This window comes from Paroedura picta, chromosome 1 (genome assembly GCF_049243985.1).
Source record: "Paroedura picta isolate Pp20150507F chromosome 1, Ppicta_v3.0, whole genome shotgun sequence".
Lineage (NCBI taxonomy): Eukaryota > Metazoa > Chordata > Lepidosauria > Squamata > Gekkonidae > Paroedura > Paroedura picta.
This window is the reverse complement of record NC_135369.1, coordinates 12,137,432-12,159,056: the sequence shown is the minus strand read 5'-3', so window position 1 is coordinate 12,159,056 and position 21,625 is coordinate 12,137,432. Positions and strand designations below refer to the sequence as shown.

At 55.4% G+C, this 21,625-nt stretch overlaps 1 protein-coding gene across 3 annotated transcripts in view; it reads left to right on the top strand.

Moving 5' to 3' along the window:
• ADAR (adenosine deaminase RNA specific) overlaps positions 1-21,625 on the top strand; it is a 55,071-nt gene that overhangs the window by 27,569 nt on the left and 5,877 nt on the right. For all 3 annotated transcript variants that reach the window (XM_077321811.1, XM_077321820.1, XM_077321802.1), the window contains exons 3-14: positions 150-348; positions 3,583-3,737; positions 5,562-5,697; positions 6,947-7,158; positions 8,879-9,035; positions 10,037-10,208; positions 10,337-10,430; positions 11,783-11,902; positions 13,234-13,367; positions 13,473-13,655; positions 15,453-15,565; positions 17,239-17,366. In XM_077321811.1, coding sequence (XP_077177926.1) covers positions 150-348; positions 3,583-3,737; positions 5,562-5,697; positions 6,947-7,158; positions 8,879-9,035; positions 10,037-10,208; positions 10,337-10,430; positions 11,783-11,902; positions 13,234-13,367; positions 13,473-13,655; positions 15,453-15,565; positions 17,239-17,366 — 1,803 coding nt within the window. The remainder of the gene's footprint in view (positions 1-149; positions 349-3,582; positions 3,738-5,561; positions 5,698-6,946; positions 7,159-8,878; positions 9,036-10,036; positions 10,209-10,336; positions 10,431-11,782; positions 11,903-13,233; positions 13,368-13,472; positions 13,656-15,452; positions 15,566-17,238; positions 17,367-21,625) is intronic.

The window sequence follows — 21,625 nt, the reverse complement described above, 5'->3', positions numbered from 1 at the left end:
CAGCAATGGCGAGAGCTCTCCGGGTGCCCCCTGGAGGATGGCATCCCTAAAGAAAGCCCCTTCCAGTCATTTTCGGGCAGGGGGCAGCCGAGAGGAAGCGCTGGCGTCCGAACCGCCCGTCCGCCTAACCTTTGCCGTTTTCCCTCCAGGTTTAAGTTCCAGGCCGTGATCGACGGCCGTCGTTTCCCGCCGGCGGAAGCGGGCAGCAAGAAGCTGGCCAAGCAGGAAGCCGCCGCCAACGCCATGAAGATCCTGCTGCACGAAGCCGAGCACGAGGGAGAGGATGGCTTGGAGCTGCACAAGTCCTTCTACGAGGACAGCTCCCTCAACGAGGAGGAGGAAGAAGAGGTAGCTCTGGGGCGGCCCGAAGCACACGGGGTGGGAAACCAAGGGTGCACCCAGCAGGCGATTCCTTCGCTCGTACCGAACGCAGATGGGGTCCTCGGACCAGGCCGTGGGTCCCTCTAAAAGCCACTTTTGTGTAGTGGTTAGGAGTGCAGACTTCTAATCTGGCATGCCGGGTTTGATTCCCCACTCCCCCACATGCAACCAGCTGGGTGACCTTGGGCTGATAAAGTTGTTCTGACCAAGCAGAGATATCAGGGCTCTCTCAGCCTCACCCACCTCACAGGGTGTCTGTTGTGGGGAGAGGAAAGGGAAGGCGAATGTAAGCTGCTTTGAGCTTCCTTCGGGTAGAGAAAAGCGGCATATAAGAAGAATATAAGAAGGTGATATTGTCTCTTCCCTCAGTTTCCTTGGGCTGGGCCAGTATTAAAGCAACCGAGTGAGACAGCCATAGATAGACAAATAAGGAGAAAATAGGTATAGGGGCTCCTCAGCAAGAAAGAACAAAAGATTCTTATCTTCTTCTCCTTCTAAAAAGATTAGAGAAACTTAGGAGAAAATATAAACAGTTTATTGTTGGAGCGCAACGGCTTAAAAACCACAGAAGTATATCTATTCACCTCTCGTTTTGCCGAGAAGCACACGGCAGGATTCTGTAAATCTCAGGGGACAAATTAGAAATATTGGGTGGCTGAGGGTTCTGCCAATTAGAACACCTTTCAGGACCAGGACCAGTCATACCGGGTCAAAGACGTTTTTGCACGCACGCCCCAGTTGAAAATTCTAAAAAGGTGTTATTGACATCTGTGTGCATCTGTAGAATTGACCTCTGATGAAGACCTGTGCAATCAAAACACGCTAGGGCTAAACACGTTGGCCTTGGCCCCGATGTACTCACTGAGATGTTTTGTGGGTGCCAAATCGATATTCCTCTATGGTTTACAAAGATTGGAGCTCTATGGCTAAATTGCTTAGATGCTTCTGTATTTGGCTTCATCCCTAACCTTTTTGGTTCTCGCCTGTTTCCTTTTCTGTGATTCGTGGGGCCATCTAACCTGTCTCCTCCCCCCCCCCCCCCGATTAGTTCATTGCCTAGAAACATTTTATTATTTTATTTTATTATGAGATTTATTCCCTGCCACTCCCGAAGCCTGCTCGTGGCGGGTTACATTGGTCCTTCATAAAACCCTGTTAAAACCCCATTAAAACAAGACATCACAAAATACAATATAACCCAACGAACATGGCGGGAATAGCACACAACACCCATCCCCCAATACGCCTAGTAGCAGGGGGTAAGAGGAGGGGCCATCGATGTCACATTGGACCATTTTGCCATATAATGCTGGCATTGGGACGGGAGCCCAATCAGGTCTTTCTCACCACCGCAGCCTCAACCAGAAACGATATAGGCTAGATATAAGGAAAAAGTTTTTCACAGTCAGAGTAGTTCAGCAGTGGAATAGGCTGGCTAAGGAGTTGGTGAGCTCCCCCTCACTGGCAGTCTCCAAGCAAAGGTTGGATACACACTTTTCTTGGATGCTTTAGGATGCTTAGGGCTGATCCTGCGTTGAGCAGGGGGTTGGACTAGATGGCCTGTATGGCCCCTTCCAACTCTATGATTCTATGATCCTGCGTTGAGCAGGAGGTTGGACTAGATGGCCTGTGTGGCCCCTTCCAACTCTATGATTCTATGATCCTGCGTTGAGCAGGGGGTTGGACTAGATGGCCTGTGTGGCCCCTTCCAACTCTATGATTCTATGATCCTGCGTTGAGCAGGGGGTTGGACTAGATGGCCTGTGTGGCCCCTTCCAACTCTATGATTCTATGATCCTGCATTGAGCAGGGGGTTGGACTAGATGGCCTGTATGGCCCCTTCCAACTCTATGATTCTATGATAAACCTGGCAAAAGAGCTCCGTCTAAAAGCTCCCGCAGGGCCCGCAGCTCGACCAGGAGCTCGTTCCATCAGGTCGGGGCCAGGACCGAAAAGGCCCTGGCCCTGGTCGAGGCCGGGCATGCTTCTCTAGGGCCCGGAATAACCAACAAGTCAGTTTCCCACAGGACATAAAGGCCTGTGGGGGCCACAGGGCGACCGGCGGTTCCACAGATCTGCGGGGCCCAGACCGCGAAGGGCCTTGAAGGTCAAAAACCAAAACCTTGAACCTGATCCGGACAGGAACTTAGCAACCCAGTGGATGTGCCGCCTCTCTTGAGATCTGTTTGACGCAGTCTGCCAAGTCGCAACCATAAAGTTATAAAGAACAGCGGAGACAGAAATGAGCGAGATGGAACCAAGCCCCCAAGGACCCTGGGAAGGGTGTAAAAAACTGCTTAAGACAGTTTCGAATGGCTGTCCATGAAAGAGCCCTCAGGCCGAAGAGCAGGGCTTTGAAACAGCCACTTAAGCACCGTGGAACGCTTAGGTCGTCAGCAGTGGCTACCCAGCTTTAGCCAGAAGCCCTAAGGCCCCCTCTTGCAACTGGTGTTAAGAGGTAGATTGCATCTAACCCTTGGAGGTTCAGTTTATCCTCCATGACCCTTGAGCTGCTGGAAGATCTCTTCCATTCCCTTTGTGCCACTGATGGTCACCATCGTTCGGTTGTGTGTCCTGCACCATGTCCGTCTGTCATCAGCTGTTGTTCAGGGTCACCAGGAACTGAAAGGAGATGGTCATTCCCACCCTGTGGTGCTTGTAGCTTTTAATCCCTCAGGCCACAAATCATAGGAGGTTGGGGGCAGGCTCAAGGACCACCCTCCTGCTTGCCCCGTCGTGATGACCATAATCTGTTGGCGCTCTTTGTATTCTAGATCAGGGGTAGTCAACCTGTGGTCCTCCAGGTGTCCATGGACTACAATTCCCATGAGCCCCTGCCAGCGAATGCTGGCAGGGGCTCATGGGAATTTGTAGTCCATGGACACCTGGAGGACCACAGGTTGACTACCCCTGTTCTAGATCACCCCTGGGTTTCCTTTGAAGCTTATTGGGGATGTGTCATGGGGAGTACGGAGGATTTGTCATGGAGAATACGGGTCGGGGGAAATACATTTTTCCTAAAATCTTTGTTGATCTGCTGACCTCCCCTAGAGAGAGAGTTGATGGGGGCAGGATCTCTGTTGCCTGGAGACCAAACCCCATGTTGAAGGACTCTTAGAATGAATGTTCATTAAAACTAGCTTCCGTGTGGGTCTCCCTCTTAAGCTCTTTTCTTTTCTCTCTCCCTTTCCCTGGGCACAGCCAGAGCAACCGGAGCCAGAGCCCCCCGCCATAACGCCCCCCAATGTGCTTTCTGGAAAGAACCCGATCAGCGCGCTGATGGAATACGCCCAGAAATCCGGGAACGTCTGCGAATTCCAGCTCCTTTCTCAGGAGGGTCCTCCTCACGACCCAAAGTAAGGCTTAGAATCGCAGGACCGTGGAGTTGGAAGGGGACCTCTGGGGTCATCTATATTAGCGGTCCCCGACCTTCTTGTAGTCGGGGACCGCCTCCGAGGGTGGGAGAGAGGCGGCGGCCTGGCCACAGCAGCTGCATGTAAACGCGCATGTGCGCTTTCGCCACTAGGTGGCGCTAACACCCATGTGCAGAACAGCCGCACGTGCGCGTTTTCGCCAGCAGGTGGCGCAAACACGCATGCGCGTCGCTGGCGTGCCAGCAGTCGCGCCTGCCTCTTCCCGCCCTCTCGCTGAAGGTACCGGGCCGCAGACCGGGGGTTGAAGACCCCTGATCTATATCATAATATAATAATAATTATTTTATTTTTATAGCCCGCCCTTCCTGGTCGGCTCAGGGGCGGGTGACAACAGGCCATGTACGTGCAATCAGGTTACATTCATAACAGTCGATAACAATTTAACTTTCCAAATTGAATCATCCATTACATTATATGAATGAATTATGCTGTTATAGTATTTATAATTATAGTAATAATTATGCTGTTGGCTTGGTAGACACCTCTATTAGGGCCTTGTGAAGGGGTTGGGGGAGCTTCATTTTAGCTCCCTGCAGAATGCCGGAAACTCACAAATACCCGCCCTCTCACAGTGATCACAATTCCATTTCTAGATTTCCCCCTAAAAAAAGAAAAAAATTGGAGGTAACAATTGGCATTTCCCGGGCCATGGAAGAAAGGGCCACAAGAGCCAAGCATGGACACAGTCCCTTCTGCCCACCCACTCACAATCTGCCTAAATTCACAGAATCGGCATTTCTGTCAAATTTCTGCCTAGCCTCTCCTTCAAAACTTCCAAAGAAGGCTTGAGCAGAGAGCTTACTTCCTGGCGTTTTTCTCTTTGAAAAAGTTAAATAACTTGGCTTTTGATCAGGTGGATTCCTTAAGAGCGACACAGAAGCCCTGTTGGATTTATTTATTTCCCCCCATTTGTATGGTGCTCTTCCCAAGAGCAAAAGGCCTCTTGTGGCGCAGAGTGGTAAGGCAGCCGACATGCTGTCTGAAGCTCTGACCATGAGGCTGGGAGTTCGATTCCAAGGTTGACTCAGCCTTCCATCCTTCCGAGGTCGGTAAAATGAGGACCCAGCTTGCTGGGGAGGGGGGGTAAACGGTAATGACTGGGGAAAGGAATGGCAAACCACCCCGTATTGAATCTACCATGAATACGCTAGAGGGCGTCACCCCAAGGGTCAGACATGACCCGGTGCTTGCACAGGGGATACCTTTACCTTCCCAAGAGCACTCAAGGGAGCTCACAACAGTTATAAATTCCATAAAGTTGATATAATCATCATTCCTAAAAATTATGTAACAATAAAAGCAAGTCTCAAACACTCTGTGGAACTGTTTAAAGTCCTGCGGGGCCCTGAACTCTTTCATCAGAGCATGCCGCTAGGGCTGAAAAAAAACCTGCCCTGGTTGAGGCCGGTTTGACTTCCGTGGTGCTGGGAATCTTGCTCAGGCTTCGCTCACTGGATTTGAATCCAGTGGCCCATCCAGACCCAACCCTTTGTGTCTCCCCATGGCCCAAACCCAGAAGGTCCACCAGAACTCCAGAAGCTTTCCCACTGTTTTGCCCCCCAAGCATCGGGGTGATTGCAGCAGGGCAGAACTAGCAGGAGACAGACAGCAGAGTCTGCAGAAAACCAGGAGTGGGTGGGTGGGATGCTCAGGGCAAAGCCTCTCCCTGCCTCTGTGGGAGCCTTATGGGTTCCCTTCCAACTCTGTGATTCTGAGCTCTCCTGTGTCTCTGCGGCCTCCGTTCAGGTTCAAGTACTGCGTGAAGGTGGGCGACAACGTCTTCCCCGCCGTGGTGTCCAACAGCAAGAAGGGAGCAAAGCAGATGGCAGCCGAGGTCGCCATGAAGAGCCTCTCAGGGGACACCAGCGGATCGTTGGAACAGGTCAGTCTGCCTCTCCTTCCCCTCCCCCCCCCCCCCCCCCGGTCTCTGAATATTCCTTCCGCACCTGCTGTGATGCTTCTTTAATGACAACACTGGCAACTGCAGATAAACCTCGATAAAAGGTTTCCAGATAAGGAGGTTGGCCTCCATATATGAGATCTGGGGCTTCTCTGACATGACAGCTCGTCTCCAGGTTACAGTGATCAGTCTCCCTGGAGAAAGTGGATGCTTTGGAGGCACGGGTGACCAAAAGGTCCAGGCTCTGTGGACTACAATTACCATGAGCCCCTGCCAGCATACTGGCAGTGGCTCATGGTAATTGTAGTCCATGGACATCCATAGAGCCACCGTTTGGCCACCCCTGCTCCATGTCGGCGTAATCCACGGATGTTTCTGTCCTCTCCTAAATCTCCAATAATTTTCCCAACCTTTCAACCTTACCCCCTATCCCTTGCTGGGGACCCGGGGAGGGACCCAGCAGCCCTGTTTCCAAAAATACGTCCCTGCACAAATGTCTTCTGTACATGATACATTCAGGTGCTGATGGGATTGTACGTCACTCAATGCAGTAGATTTCTGGATGTGGGCATATACAATGTTGTAATAGAAGAGCCACAGCAAGGATACAGAGAGGGCCTGTTTTCATTGACCATCAGCTAGCCCCCCAGGAAGTATCCAAACGCCCTCAACAAACCATGAATATCCCAATGCAAAATGGATAGAGAACTAGCGCGGTTCCACAGGGCCTTCGAGATGGAGCTCTTCCTCCAGGGTTCTGGTTGAGGCCAGGACACAGGAAAAATCTCGGCATCATGGGGAGGGGGCCTCCTCTGCTCCCACGCCATCCTCTCTTGGTTCCTCCTCTTGGGGACATCTTTCCTGGCTGTATGGCGAATGGGGTCTAGTGTGGGTTAGCTAGTTAGGGAACAAAGTGGGGGTTGTTTCAATGTTTATTGTTTAGTTATGGTTGTATTTTATTTATTTATTATAGTTATATACACCGCCCTCCCCAAAGGGTCAGGGCAGTTCACATAAAACAAAAACAATACGGATAACTGGACCGTAACCAAATGCCTGGCGGAGGAGCTCCCTTTTGCAGGCCCTGTGGAATTGTTCGAGTTCCGTCAGGGCCCCGATCTCCTCTGGGAGCTCGTTCCGCCAGATGGGGGTCAGAAGGTGAAACCCTTTTGCTTTTTGTTCCTGTGTGCCCTCCGAGTAACCATCTCTTTCTGTTTCGGTCGACCTTCAGGCAGAGACCCCGGGCGACCCTCCATCGGAAGGCTCTGGCGGCCAGGCTCTGAATTCGGACGAGACAAAGGCCGCGAGTGCGAAAGGCGTCGGAGAGCTGATTAAGTACCTGAATTCCAACCCTGTAAGCGGCCTGCTGGAGTACGCCCGGGCCAACGGCTTTGCAGCTGAGTTCAAGCTAATTGAGCAGACGGGACCGCCCCACGATCCCAAGTGAGTGCTCTGTGCTGTCCCGGGAATATAGAAATCAGATCGTTGTCTCCTTCAGGTCTGATGCTCAACATCCGCTAACTGGGAGTGGGGGTCTTGGGTAAAAGTCTTTCCTATCCGCGGCGGCCTCAGGGGGTTATTTTCCCCCCAGGTATGTGTGTGATAGGGTAGTGATTCAAAGCCATTTTAGTGTTGTGGTTAAGAGCGGTGCTCTCTGGGTCGGATCCGTCACTCCTGCTCCACATGCAGCCAGCTGGGTGACCTTGGGCCAATCCCAGTTCCCTCACCTCCATCACAGGGTGTCTGTTGTGGGGAGAGGAAAGCAAGCTGCTTTGAGACTCCTTCGGGTACAGAAAAGCGGCATATAAGAACCAACTCCTCTTCTTCTTCTTCAGTAATATCAAGGCTCCCTCAGCGTCACCTCCCTCACAGGGTGTCTGTTGTGGGGAGGAGAAAGGGAAGGTGATTGTATGCCGCTTTGAAATTCCTTTAGGTAGAGAAAAGTGCATATAAGTACCAACTCTTCTTCTCCTTCAGTAATCTCAGGGCTCTCTCAGCCTCACCCACCTCACAGGGTGTCTGTTGTGGGGAGAGGAAAGGGAAGGCGACTGCAAGCCGCTTGGAGACTCCTTCGGGCAGTGAAAAGCGGCATATAAGAACCAACTCTTCTTCTTCTTCTTCAGTAATCTCAGGGCTCTCTCAGCCTCTCCTCCCTCACAGGGTGTCTGTTGTGGGGAGAGGAAAGGGAAGGTGAATGTAAGCCTCTTTGAGACTCCTCCGGGTACAGAAAAGCGGCATATAAGAACCAACTCTTCTTCTTCTTCAGTAATATCAAGGCTCCCTCAGCGTCACCTCCCTCACAGGGTGTCTGCTGTGGGGAGGAGAAAGGGAAGGTGATTGTACGCTGCTTTGAAACTCTTTTGGGGAGAGAAAAGCGGCATATAAGTACCAACTCTTCTTCTCCTTCAGTAATCTCAGGGTTCTCTCAGCCTCTCCTCCCTCACAGGGTGTCTGTTGTGGGGAGAGGAAAGGGAAGGTGAATGTAAGCCTCTTTGAGACTCCTTCGGGTACAGAAAAGCGGCATATAAGAACCAACTCTTCTTCTTCTTCAGTAATATCAAGGCTCCCTCAGCGTCACCTCCCTCACAGGGTGTCTGTTGTGGGGAGGAGAAAGGGAAGGTGATTGTATGCCGCTTTGAAACTCCTTAGGGGAGAGAAAAGCGGCATATAAGTACCAACCCTTCTTCTCCTTCAGTAATCTCAGGGCTCTCTTAGCCTCCCCTCCCTCACAGGGCGTCTGTTGTGGGGAGAGGAAAGGGAAGGTGACTGGAAGCCGCTTTGGGACTCTTTCGGGAGAGAAAAGTGGCAAATAAGAACCAACTCTTCTTCTTCAGTAATCTCAGGGCTACCTGACTCCATTCCAGCTCTTCTTACTGCAGACCAACATGGCTGTCCTCTGTCTTCAAGCAGCATAGATCCTTATCCTGGATGCTTGAGGCTGATCCTGCCTTGAGCACAGGGTGGCACAAGATGGTCTGTAGGGCCCCTTCCAACACTAAGATCCTATGAAACTTGGTGTCTCTTTGGCTGATCTTCCTCTTTAGCCTTCACACACCCCATGCCTCCAGGCAGTTCCCAGGGAGCTGCACCTAATCATTGACTTTCTTCAGCAAATTTCAGCTGCCTGCCAGGTCTTTTGACTGTCTCTTCTCTCCCCCGCCAGGTTCATCTTCCAAGCCAAAGTGGGCGGCCGCTGGTTCCCGGCTGTCCAGGCGCACAGCAAGAAGCAGGGCAAGCAGGAGGCGGCCGACGCAGCGCTCCGAGTTCTGATCGGGGAGACGGAGAAGGCCGAACACCTCGAAGGGATGACCATCACAGAGGTGCTGCTCCCAGAGCCTCCCTCCCTTACCCCAGCTGCCCCTGCGCTCTCTCCAAAAGGCCATCTTCCTTTAAGGCCATCCGCGGACTGGGCTCAACTTACCTGCGGGGTCGTTTGCTTGCTTACGTCCCCTGCAGGAGCTAATTTGCTGGCGGTCCCTGGCCTGGGTCGAGGCCAGGCGACCTTCCCTCAGGGCCTTTTCCGTCCTGGCCCCAACCTGCTGGAATCATAGAGATGGAAGGGGCCATACAGGCCATCTAGTCCAGCCCCCTGCTCAACGCAGGATCATAGAATCATAGAATCATAGAGTTGGAAGGTGCCATACAGGCCATCTAGTCCAACCCCCTGCTCAACGCAGGATCATAGAATCATAGAATCATAGAGTTGGAAGGGGCCACACAGGCCATCTAGTCCAACCCCCTGCTCAAAGCAGGATCATAGAATCATAGAATCATGGAGTTGGAAGGGGCCACACAGGCCATCTAGTCCAACCCCTGCTCAACACAGGATCAGCCCTAAGCATCCTAAAGCAATGAGCTCCCGGATGGAGCTTTCGAAGTTCAGCACAGTCTGCTTTTCTGCCAAGTCTTTGGTTGAGGCCGGGGTGGTTAAAACCTGGGCTCCCCCCCCCCCTCGAGCAAATTAGATCAGCACAGCCTCTCTTTAACCCCCCCCCCCCGAACGGGAGGTATTATCCGTCTGTTTGAGTTGTGGGAGGGAGGGTTGGCTGCCACCGTCTTGGATCAGTTATGTGTTTAGATGTAAGGGTTTTTAAGGTGGGTTCTATAATTTGTTAGCCGCCACAAGCCGGTTCACAGGAGTGGCAGGACGGGAGAGGAATTCTAAATAAAACAAGATTAAATAAAGAGTGAGCGTGTAGTGGTGAATAAGAGTGGTGGGTTCTCATCTGGGGAAACCTGGCTTGCTTCCCCGCTCCCCCCATCCTGTCCCGGGTTCCTTGCACAGCTGCAACGTGCTTTCCTCCTCTCCCGTCCCTTGCAGCTCCCTGTGAGCGGCAGCACCCTGCACGACCAGATCGCCATGCTGAGCCATCAGCGGTTCAACATGCTCACAGCGCGCATTCAGCACAGCCTGCTCGGGCGCAAGATCCTGGCCGCCATCATCATGCGGCGAGGGCAGGAGGGGCTGGGCGTTGTGGTCAGCATCGGGACAGGTAAGGCCGACGGCTCCCCCTCCCCAGTGAACAAATCTCGTCCCGTTGCAGAGATGTGCTTAAAACCTCCGGTGCGAGGTATCCTGCCAGCTGTCTTTTCTCATTTCCTTCCTTTCTGCGTCCTCCAGGCAATCGCTGCGTGAAAGGGGAGGAGCTGAGCCTGAAAGGGGAGACGGTGAACGACTGCCACGCAGAGATCATTTCCAGAAGGGGCTTCATAAGGTGAGGAGGGGGCAACTAAGACGATGTGGGGGGTTGCAGCCCCTTCCCTCTCAGGTGAGGCTGAAGAGTTGGGGACTTCAGAGTCGGGGGCAAGAATCATAGAGTTGGAAGGGGCCACACAGGCCATCTAGTCCAACCCCCTGCTCAACGCAGGCTCAGCCCAAAGCATCCTAAAGCATCCAAGAAAAGTGTGTATCCAACCTTTGCTTGAAGACTGCCCGTGAGGGGGAGCTCACCAAGGAAGGGGTTTGTAAAATTATGGACGGGGTGGATTGAGTGGACAAAGAGAACAGCTCTGAGAGAGCTGCGATGCCCAAGGTCATCTAGCTGGCTGCATGAGGGGGGGGGAGTGGGGAATCAAGCCCAGCTCACCAGATTAGGAGCTGCCGCTCTTAACCACTCCACCAAGGTTCGATGGTATCCGTGAACTGTCCTTCCCCAAGCAGTTGCTTTACTAACAAATGCCAAGTCATAACAATAACAAAGAAGAAGAAGAAGAAGAGTTGGTTCTTATATGCCGCTTTTCCCTACCCGAAGGAGGCTCAAAGCGGCTTACAGTCGCCTTCCCATTCCTCTCCCCACAACAGACACCCTGTGGGGTGGGTGAGGCTGAGAGAGCCCTGATATCACTGCCCGGTCAGAGCAGTTTTATCAGTGCCGTGGCGAGCCCAAGGTCACCCAGCTGGCTGCATGTGAGGGAGTGCAGAATCGAACCCGGCATGCCAGATTAGAAGTCCACACTCCTAACCACTACACCAAACTGGAAGAAGAGTTGGTTTTTATATGCTGCTTTTCGCAACAAGGAGGAGTCTCAAAGCACCTTCCCTTTCCTCTCCCCTACGAGGCTGAGAGAGCCCTGAGATTACTGCTTGGTCAGAACAGCTCTATCAGTGCTGTGACTGGCCCAAAGTCACCCAGCTGGCTGCAGGTGGAGGAGAAGTGGGGAATCAATCCTGGCTTGCCAGATTAGAAGCTGCTGTTCTTAACCACTACATCATCCTGGCTCTCTAACAATTCGTGAATTGCTGGGGGTTAGGACCTGGTTAGCTCAATCCATCTTGGTGTGGTTATATCTCTGGAGCTAAGCAGGATGCGCTGAGGTTGGTACATGGGAGGGTGGTCACAAAGCATCCAGGGTATCTGTCCAGCTGATAGAATCACAGGACCATAGAGTTGGAAGGGGCCACACAGGCCATCTCGTCCTGCCCCCCTGCTCAGCGTGGGTTCAGCCTCAAGCGTCCAGGATCAGTATCTGTCCAGCCATTGCTTAAGTTGAGACTTAGGAGTAGAGTGCCAAACTTCCAGACGAATCTTGCCCACAGTGATCCAGCATCTCTGGGGTTCTCTTGCAGGTTTCTGTACAGTGAGCTCATGAAGTACGACCCCTCCGCCCCCAAAGACAGCATTTTTGAGCCAGCAGAAGACGACAAGCTGAAGATCAAAGACGACATCACCTTCCACCTCTATATCAGGTCCGTACCATGTGCAGCGCGGTCCTTTTAGCAGTTGCCCCCTCACAGATTGGGGGGTGGGTGGGTGAGTGGAGCGTCGAGATTGAGCCTTCTTAATGGCCCTTTCACGCATGCATATGGTTGAGGCCAGGGCAGCTCTCCCATTAATCCATCGGAGGATCCCCTCCAATATTGAAATCTCTAGCATCGAGATCATTGTTAGATCTATTGCATTGGCGCCACCCTCTTCTGAATATTATTCTCCCCACCAGGCTGGACTTGGGGGAAGTCGGGTAAATAGGATTAGAATTGTGACCACCGCCTCTTATATGTTATATATGTGACATGTTGTTTGACGTAAATTGGGGGTTTTATGGGGATTTTATTGTGTTTGAACTGTTTATGTTGTAAACCGCCCTGAGACCTATTCGGAGAAGGGCGGTCTAAAAATTAAATAATAATTATGATGATGATAATAATAATGAAGAATGTCCTTTCCAGGCATTCTGCAATGGGATTTTCCTGTATGAAGGGGGTGGGTGGGAGATACACTTGCCTATGATCACTAAAGTGCGTTGGAATTGGATGGGAAGTACAGTAGAAAAGAGCAGGAGTCCAGAACCTTTAAGACTAACAACATTTGGGGGCGGGGGAGGAGTTTTGGGGACCCATTTCTCTTCAGCTAGATCAAGATTCAGCTCGTGACAGGGTGACAAAATGTCCAATAAACCTCCCCATAAAACCCCATTAAAAACAGAATGACAGAATCATACAACAAAACCGGGACAAACATGATGGCGATTACTCGATCTCCCAATCAGCGTCTAGTGGGGGGGGGGGGGAGAGGGGCCAAAGCCAGCAAATGGCCTAACTGCTGCCTAACCCCAGGGGGGCCCAAAACCGGTCTTGCCCACTTAGCAGCATGGTGAGCACCTGCCCCCAAACGGCTTCCGTAGGAGGGTGCCGCTTTTCTCTACCCAGACAAGTTTCAAAGCGGCTTATAATTGCCCTCCCTTTCCTCTCCCCACACCATGTAAGGGAGGTGAGGCTGAGAGGGCCCTGATATCACTGCTCAGTCAGAACAGTTTTATCAGTGCTGTGACTAGCCCAAGGTCACCCAGATGGCTGCATGTGGGGGAGCGCAGAATCAAACCCGGCATGCCAGATTAGAAGTCCGCACTCCTAACCACGACACCAACCTGGCTCTCTTACCACTATCCACCCCACGGAGCACCCACAGTTCGGAGCCAGCCTCCGGGGAGGGGAGTTGTGTGTCCCAGTTCATCCTTCTCTCCACGGCCCAATCTCCCGTTCAGCCGGGACTCCACGTTTTCCCTGTTTCTTTCTTCCAGCACGGCGCCTTGCGGGGACGGGGCTCTCTTCGACAAATCCTGCTCGGACCAGGCGAACACAGTGGGGGAAGGCTCACACCAGCCGCTGTTCGAAAACCCCAAACAAGGGAAGTTGCGCACCAAGGTGGAGAACGGTGAGTAGTGCCCCATGAGCGTATTCGGTCTGGTCCATCTGGGGGGGCCACATATGCGCTCTTTCAGATGTGGGGCATTGGTTGATCTTTGGCTTTCCGACCCAGGCGAGGGCACCATCCCGGTGGAATCGAGCGACATCGTGCCAACGTGGGACGGGATCCAGCACGGGGAGCGCCTCCGCACCATGTCCTGCAGCGACAAAATCCTTCGCTGGAACGTCTTGGGCCTGCAGGGGGCGCTGCTGTCTCATTTCATGCGGCCGGTCTATCTCCGCTCCCTTACTCTGGGTAGGAGGCTCTTCCCTTCCCCTCTGTTGTGGCACTGGGCGGTCGTTCCCCTCTTGGTTTGTACCTATGGAACAAAATGCTGCTGCTTATCGGTGCAGGGGGCAACCAAGCTGTCCGGGAGAGGCAGGGAGGCACGAAATTGTTAGTCCTTCAAGTTCAGCTTTGTTTTCTTTGCTTCTGGCACCCTGGTAGAATCATAGAGTTGGAAGAGACCTCCTGGGTCATCTGGCCCAACCCCCTGCACTATGCAGGATGCTCACAGCCCTATCGCTCACCCACTGTAGCCTGCCACCCCCTTGAACCTCCACAGAATCAGCCTCTCCATCAGATGGCTCTCCAGCCTCTGTTTAAAAATCTCCAAGCATGGAGAACCCACCACCTCCCGAGGAAGCCTGTTCCACTGAGAAACCACTCTAACTGTCAGGAACGTCTTCCGGATGTTTAGATGGATTTCCTTTTGGTAGATAGGCATGTTTTCAGTTGGGGGAAACAGAAGACTGTTTTGCCTCTTGGTGTGCTGCAGAATCTGTTTCTCCACCTCTCTTGACACTGATGCCGCTGGTTTCACTCCTAGGCTTGGAGAGCCAGCGTCGTGTAGTGCAGTGGTCCCCAACCCCTGGTCCAGGGACCGGGACCGGTCCGTGGATCAGTCAGTGCCAGGCCGCAGCTCCTCCTTGTCTTCCTCCTCGGCTGCTCCCCCGGGGGCTGCCCTGCCACTCTGCCGACGGCTCACCTTTGGTGGTCTTCAGCGGCCGCCATGGCTGGGGCTCCCCCTTGGTGTGGCACTGCACAGCTACTGTTGGCAGCGCCCCCCAGTGGGTGGCGGGAAGTCAAGGATGTTGGCGGGAAAGCAAGTGGAGCAGGGGCTTGGCCCGCGGTGGCAGCGTCCCTCTGCAAAAGACTACCCCAGCCCCCGGGGCCTCAGTAAAATTGTCGAGCATTGACTGGTCCCTGGTGATAAAAAGGTTGGGGACCACTGCTGTAGTGGATAAAGAGTGGCGGAGTCTGAACTGGAGAACTGGGTTTGATTCTGCCCTCCTCCACATGCAGCCAGCTGCGTGACTTAGGGCCAGTCACAGTCCTGTTAAAGCGGTTCTCTTAGAATTATCTCAGCCTCATCTACCTCACAGGATGTCTGTTGTGGGGAGAGGACGGGAAAGGTGGTTGGAAGTCACTTTGGAACGCCTTCGGGTAGAGAAGACCGTGGTATAAAACACCAGCTCTCCTTCCAGGACTGTCCCGAACTGTCTTCTGTTCCCCCAACTAAAGAGAGCCAGCTTAGTTGTAATGGTTAGGAGTATGGACTTCTAATCTGGTGAACTGTAAGTCGCTTAGAGACTCCTTCGGGTAGAAGAAGAAGAGCTGGTTCTTATATGCCACTTTTCTCTACCCAAAGGAGTCTCAAAGCGGCTTAAAATCGCCTTCCCTTTCCTCTCCCCACAACAGACACCCTGTGGGGTGGGTGAGGCTGAGAGAGCCCTGATATCACTGCCCGGTCAGAACAGTTTTATCAGTACTGTGACTAGCCCAAGGTCACCCAGCTGGCTGCATGTGGGGGAGCGCAGATTCAAACCCAGCTCACCAGATTAGAAGTGCGCACTCCTAACCACTACACCAAGCTGGGTAGAGAAAAGTGGCATATAAGAACCAACTCTTCTTTTTCTTCCAACCCGGTAATTCATTCCAACCATGGGGAGGGAGGGGTCATGACTCCAAAGTCGGCCAGGTCACCGTCGTCCTCCTCCGGAAGAGCTCCTCCCAGCCTCTCAGATTCTCTCCCTCTCCTCTCCCTTCCAGGCTACCTGTACAGCCAAGGCCACCTCACGCGAGCCATCTGCTGCCGCATGTCGAGAGACGGCACCACGTTCCAGGCGGGGCTCCCGGAGCCGTATTGTGTCAACCACCCCGAGGTACGTCCTCGGTGCTCCCTCTGTCGGCACCGCCTCGCCTTTCCCCAAAACCTTCAGCCGCTGGTTGCTCTTTCTGGGTTAGGTAACATGCTCTGCAGTAGAAACTCCGGGGTTCCCCCAACCTCCGTCTATGCTAGAGACCACAGCAAGAATTGCCCTGTGGATGTTGTAAAGTAGGGGTAGTCAAGCTGCGGCCCTCCAGATGTCCATGGACTACAATTCCCAGGAGCCCCTGCCAGCATTCGCTGGCAGGGGCTCCTGGGAATTGTAGTCCATGGACATCTGGAGGGCTGCAGTTTGACTACCCCTTTAAGGCTATCATTTTTCCTGAAGAAGAGAAGATCCCGTACCTCTTCCATGTCAGAACCCTAAATCCTGGCGAGGATGCCAGAGATGCTCTGGCTCAGGAGTCGATCCTCTGCCTGGCACGTCGAAGGTCCCAGCTCCAATCCTTGAGAGCCATGCCGGAATTGTCAGCTTTCCGCAGGGCCTGCAAGACGGAGCTCTTCCGCCAGGCTTTTGGATGAGGCCAGGGAAGACTTCCTGGTGTTTCCATCAAGGACCCCTTCCGAAAGTCTGTTAAGAGTCTGTTAGATCTGCACCTATTCCCTCCTAGGGGAAGAAGACTCAGCCTCCCTCTGAATGAAGCAGGACGAGATAGATTGTTGAAATACGTTTTCGACCACTTGCTTGTCTATTGTAACGGGGGTTTTATGAGGGTTTTATTGTGTTTTAATGTTTCATTCTGTGAACTGCCACGGGTTCCTAGGAAATGGGGCAGTATGTTGTTGTTAGTTGCGAAGTCGTGTCCGACCCATCGCGACCCCATGGACAATGATCCTCCAGGCCTTCCTGTCCTCTACCATCCCCCGGAGTCCATTTAAGTTCGCACCGACTGCTTCAGTGACTCCATCCAGCCACCTCATTCTCTGTCGTCCCCTTCTTCTTTTGCCTTCGATCGCTCCCAGCATTAGGCTCTTCTCCAGGGAGCCCTTCTCATGAGGTGGCCAAAGTATTTGAGTCTCATCTTCAGGATCTGGCAGGGCTGATCTCCTCTAGGACTGACCGGTTTGTTCGCCTTGCAGTCCAAGGGACTCGCAAGAGTCTTCTCCAGCACCAGAGTTCAAAAGCCTCAATTCTTTGACGCTCGGCCTTCCTTATGGTCCAACTTTCGCAGCCATACATTGCAACTGGGAAGACCATAGCCTTGACTAAACACACTTTTGTTCGCAGGGTGACGTCTCTGCTTTTTAGGATGCTGTCTAGATTTGCCATAGCTTTCCTCCCCAGGAGCAAGCGTCTTTTAATTTCTTTGCTGCAGTCCCCATCTGCAGTGATCTTGGAGCCCAGGAAAATAAAATCTGTCACTATCTCCATTTCTTCCCCATCTATTTGCCAGGAATTGAGAGGGCCGGATGCCATGATCTTCGTTTTCTTGATGTTGAATTTCAAGCCAGCTTTTGCACTCTCCTCCTTCACTTGCATCAAGAGGCTCTTTAGAGAGAGAGAGAGATAACATTGGAAGAGCCCAACTGGATCGGAACAGGGGTCCCTCCAGCCCAGCATCCCGTCTCACGCAGTGACCCCAGCCAGGTCCTCTGGAGGGCCTACAGCAGGGTACAGAGGCCGCATGTAAACACCCAGCTCTTCTTCTTCTCTCCTTGGTGACTCAGGTCGGCCGCGTGAGCGTCTACGATTCTGCGAGGCAGACGGGAAAAACGAAGGAGTCCAGCGTCAACTGGTGCCTGCCCGACGACACAGACGTAGAAGTCCTGGATGGCACAAAAGGCAAAGTAGACGGGTAAGGGATGCTCATTGGGGTGGGCACCAAAGTCTCTGTAGGGCAAGCCCAGGGGAGGCCCTGCCACGGGGAGGTGGTGGATTTCAGGAGCCTTCTTCTCAGCACACTCAAGCTTCAAACACTGATGCTTAATTAAAAGAAAAGGAAGAATTCGGGACTTCAGTCACTGGAGGGTAGGACACGTTTTGCTTCAGGTACAAGCTCTATAGAGCCTCTTGTGGCGCAGAGTGGGAAGGCAGCGACATGCAGTCTGAATCTCTGCCCATGAGGCTGGGAGTTCGATCCCAGCAGCCGGCTCAAGGTTGACTCAGCCTTCCATCGTTCCGAGGTCGGTAAAACGAGTATCCAGCTTGCTGGGGGGTAAACGGTCATGACTGGGGAAGGCACTGGCAAACCACCCCGTATTGAGTCTGCCATGAAAACGCTGGAGGGCGTCACCCCAAGGGTCAGACATGACCTGGTGCTTGCACAGGGGATACCTTTACCTTTACCTTTTTACAAGATCTCAGGTGGTGTAGAACTCTCTGTCAGAGAATATAGTGATGGCCATGGGAATATGGAATTTAAAACGGGATTAGAGATTTGTGGAAGAGAAGCCTTTTGGGGCCTACAGCCAGGATGGTTGAACTGAGTCTCATATTCAGAGGTAGGAAACCTTTGAATCTCAGTGCCAGGAGGCAACATCAGGGGAAGGCCTTGGCCTCCCTCTGCCCTGTAGCGGGCCCTTCAGAAGAAGTGGTTGACCACTGTGTGAGGCAGGAGGCTGGACTGGAGGGACCCTCCCTGGTCTGACCCAGCAGGGCTCTCCTGTGTCCTTATGAGGGGAAGGCCTCGGCCTCCCTGCCCTGTGGCTGGCCCTGCAGAGGGACAGGCTGGCCCCTGGGTGAGGCAGGAGGCTGGCCTGGAGGGACCCTCCCTGGTCTGACCCAGCAGGGCTCTCCGGTGTCCTTATGAGGGGAAGGCCTCGGCCTCCCTGCCCTGTTGCTGGCCCTGCAGAGGGACTGGCTGGCCCCTGGGTGAGGCAGGAGGGTGGACTGGATGGACCCTCCCTGGTCTGACCCAGCAGGGCTCTCCTGTGTCCTTATGAGGGGAAGGCCTCGGCCTCCCTGCCCTGTGGCTGGCCCTGCAGGGGGACTGGCTGGCCCCTGGGTGAGGCAGGAGGCTGGACTGGAGGGACCCTCCCTGGTCTGACCCAGCAGGGCTCTCCTGTGTCCTTATGAGGGGAAGGCCTCGGCCTCCCTGCCCAATTGCTGGCCCTGCAGAGGGACTGGCTGGCCCCTGGGTGAGGCAGGAGGCTGGACTGGAGGGACCCTCCCTGGTCTGACCCAGCAGGGCTCTCCTGTGTCCTTATGAGGGGAAGGCCTCGGCCTCTCTGCCCTGTTGCAGGCCCTGCAGGGGGACTGGCTGGCCCCTGGGTGAGGCAGGAGGGTGGACTGGATGGACCCTCCCTGGTCTGACCCAGCAGGGCTCTCCTGTGTCCTTATGAGGGGAAGGCCTCGGCCTCCCTGCCCTGTGGCTGGCCCTGCAGGGGGACTGGCTGGCCCCTGGGTGAGGCAGGAGGCTGGACTGGAGGGACCCTCCCTGGTCTGACCCAGCAGGGCTCTCCTGTGTCCTTATGAGGGGAAGGCCTCGGCCTCCCTGCCCAATTGCTGGCCCTGCAGAGGGACTGGCTGGCCCCTGGGTGAGGCAGGAGGCTGGACTGGAGGGACCCTCCCTGGTCTGACCCAGCAGGGCTCTCCTGTGTCCTTATGAGGGGAAGGCCTCGGCCTCTCTGCCCTGTTGCTGGCCCTGCAGAGGGACTGGCTGGCCCCTGGGTGAGGCAGGAGGCTGGACTGGAGGGACCCTCCCTGGTCTGACCCAGCAGGGCTCTCCTGTGTCCTTATGAGGGGAAGGCCTCGGCCTCTCTGCCCTGTTGCTGGCCCTGCAGAGGGACTGGCTGGCCCCTGGGTGAGGCTGGACTGGAGGGACCCTCCCTGGTCTGACCCAGCAGGGCTCTCCTGTGTCCTTACGAGGGGAAGGCCTCGGCCTCCCTGCCCTGTGGCTGGCCCTGCAGAGGGACTGGCTGGCCCCTGGGTGAGGCAGGAGGCTGGACTGGAGGGACCCTCCCTGGTCTGACCCAGCAGGGCTCTCCTGTGTCCTTATGAGGGGAAGGCCTCGGCCTCCCTGCCCTGTTGCTGGCCCTGCAGAGGGACTGGCTGGCCCCTGTGTGAGGCAGGGGGCTGGACTGGAGGGACCCTCCCTGGTCTGACTCAGCAGGGCTCTCCTGTGTCCTTATGAGGGGAAGGCCTCGGCCTCCCTGCCCTGTTGCTGGCCCTGCAGAGGGACTGGCTGGCCCCTGTGTGAGGCAGGGGGCTGGACTGGAGGGACCCTCCCTGGTCTGACCCAGCAGGGCTCTCCTGTGTCCTTATGAGGGGAAGGCCTCGGCCTCCCTGCCCTGTGGCTGGCCCTGCAGAGGGACTGGCTGGCCCCTGTGTGAGGCAGGAGGCTGGACTGGAGGGACCCTCCCTGGTCTGACCCAGCAGGGCTCTCCTGTGTCCTTATGAGGGGAAGGCCTCGGCCTCCCTGCCCTGTGGCTGGCCCTGCAGAGGGACTGGCTGGCCCCTGTGTGAGGCAGGGGGCTGGACTGGAGGGACCCTCCCTGGTCTGACTCAGCAGGGCTCTCCTGTGTCCTTATGAGGGGAAGACCTCGGCCTCCCTGCCCTGTTGCTGGCCCTGCAGAGGGACTGGCTGGCCCCTGTGTGAGGCAGGGGGCTGGACTGGAGGGACCCTCCCTGGTCTGACCCAGCAGGGCTCTCCTGTGTCCTTCTGAGGGGAAGGCCTCGGCCTCCCTGCCCTGTGGCTGGCCCTGCAGAGGGACTGGCTGGCCCCTGGGTGAGGCAGGAGGCTGGCCTGGAGGGACCCTCCCTGGTCTGACCCAGCAGGGCTCTCCTGTGTCCTTATGAGGGGAAGGCCTCGGCCTCCCTGCCCTGTGGCTGGCCCTGTGAGGGACTGGCTGGCCCCTGTGTGAGGCAGGAGGCTGGACTGGAGGGACCCTCCCTGGCCTGACCCAGCAGGGCTCTCCTGTGTCCTTATGAGGGGAAGGCCTCGGCCTCCCTGCCCTGTGGCTGGCCCTGCAGGGGGACTGGCTGGCCCCTGGGTGAGGCTGGAGGCTGGACTGGAGGGACCCTCCCTGCTCTGACCCAGCAGGGCTCTCCTGTGTCCTTATGAGGGGAAGGCCTCGGCCTCCCTGCCCTGTTGCTGGCCCTGCAGAGGGACTGGCTGGCCCCTGTGTGAGGCAGGGGGCTGGACTGGAGGGACCCTCCCTGGTCTGACCCAGCAGGGCTCTCCTGTGTCCTTATGAGGGGAAGGCCTCGGCCTCCCTGCCCTGTGGCTGGCCCTGCAGAGGGACTGGCTGGCCCCTGGGTGAGGCAGGAGGCTGGCCTGGAGGGACCCTCCCTGGTCTGACCCAGCAGGGCTCTCCTGTGTCCTTATGAGGGGAAGGCCTCGGCCTCCCTGCCCTGTGGCTGGCCCTGTGAGGGACTGGCTGGCCCCTGTGTGAGGCAGGAGGCTGGACTGGAGGGACCCTCCCTGGCCTGACCCAGCAGGGCTCTCCTGTGTCCTTATGAGGGGAAGGCCTCGGCCTCCCTGCCCTGTGGCTGGCCCTGCAGAGGGACTGGCTGGCCCCTGTGTGAGGCAGGGGGCTGGACTGGAGGGACCCTCCCTGGTCTGACTCAGCAGGGCTCTCCTGTGTCCTTATGAGGGGAAGACCTCGGCCTCCCTGCCCTGTTGCTGGCCCTGCAGAGGGACTGGCTGGCCCCTGTGTGAGGCAGGGGGCTGGACTGGAGGGACCCTCCCTGGTCTGACCCAGCAGGGCTCTCCTGTGTCCTTCTGAGGGGAAGGCCTCGGCCTCCCTGCCCTGTGGCTGGCCCTGCAGAGGGACTGGCTGGCCCCTGGGTGAGGCAGGAGGCTGGCCTGGAGGGACCCTCCCTGGTCTGACCCAGCAGGGCTCTCCTGTGTCCTTATGAGGGGAAGGCCTCGGCCTCCCTGCCCTGTGGCTGGCCCTGTGAGGGACTGGCTGGCCCCTGGGTGAGGCTGGAGGCTGGACTGGAGGGACCCTCCCTGCTCTGACCCAGCAGGGCTCTCCTGTGTCCTTATGAGGGGAAGGCCTCGGCCTCCCTGCCCTGTTGCTGGCCCTGCATAGGGACTGGCTGGCCCCTGTGTGAGGCAGGGGGCTGGACTGGAGGGACCCTCCCTGGTCTGACTCAGCAGGGCTCTCCTGT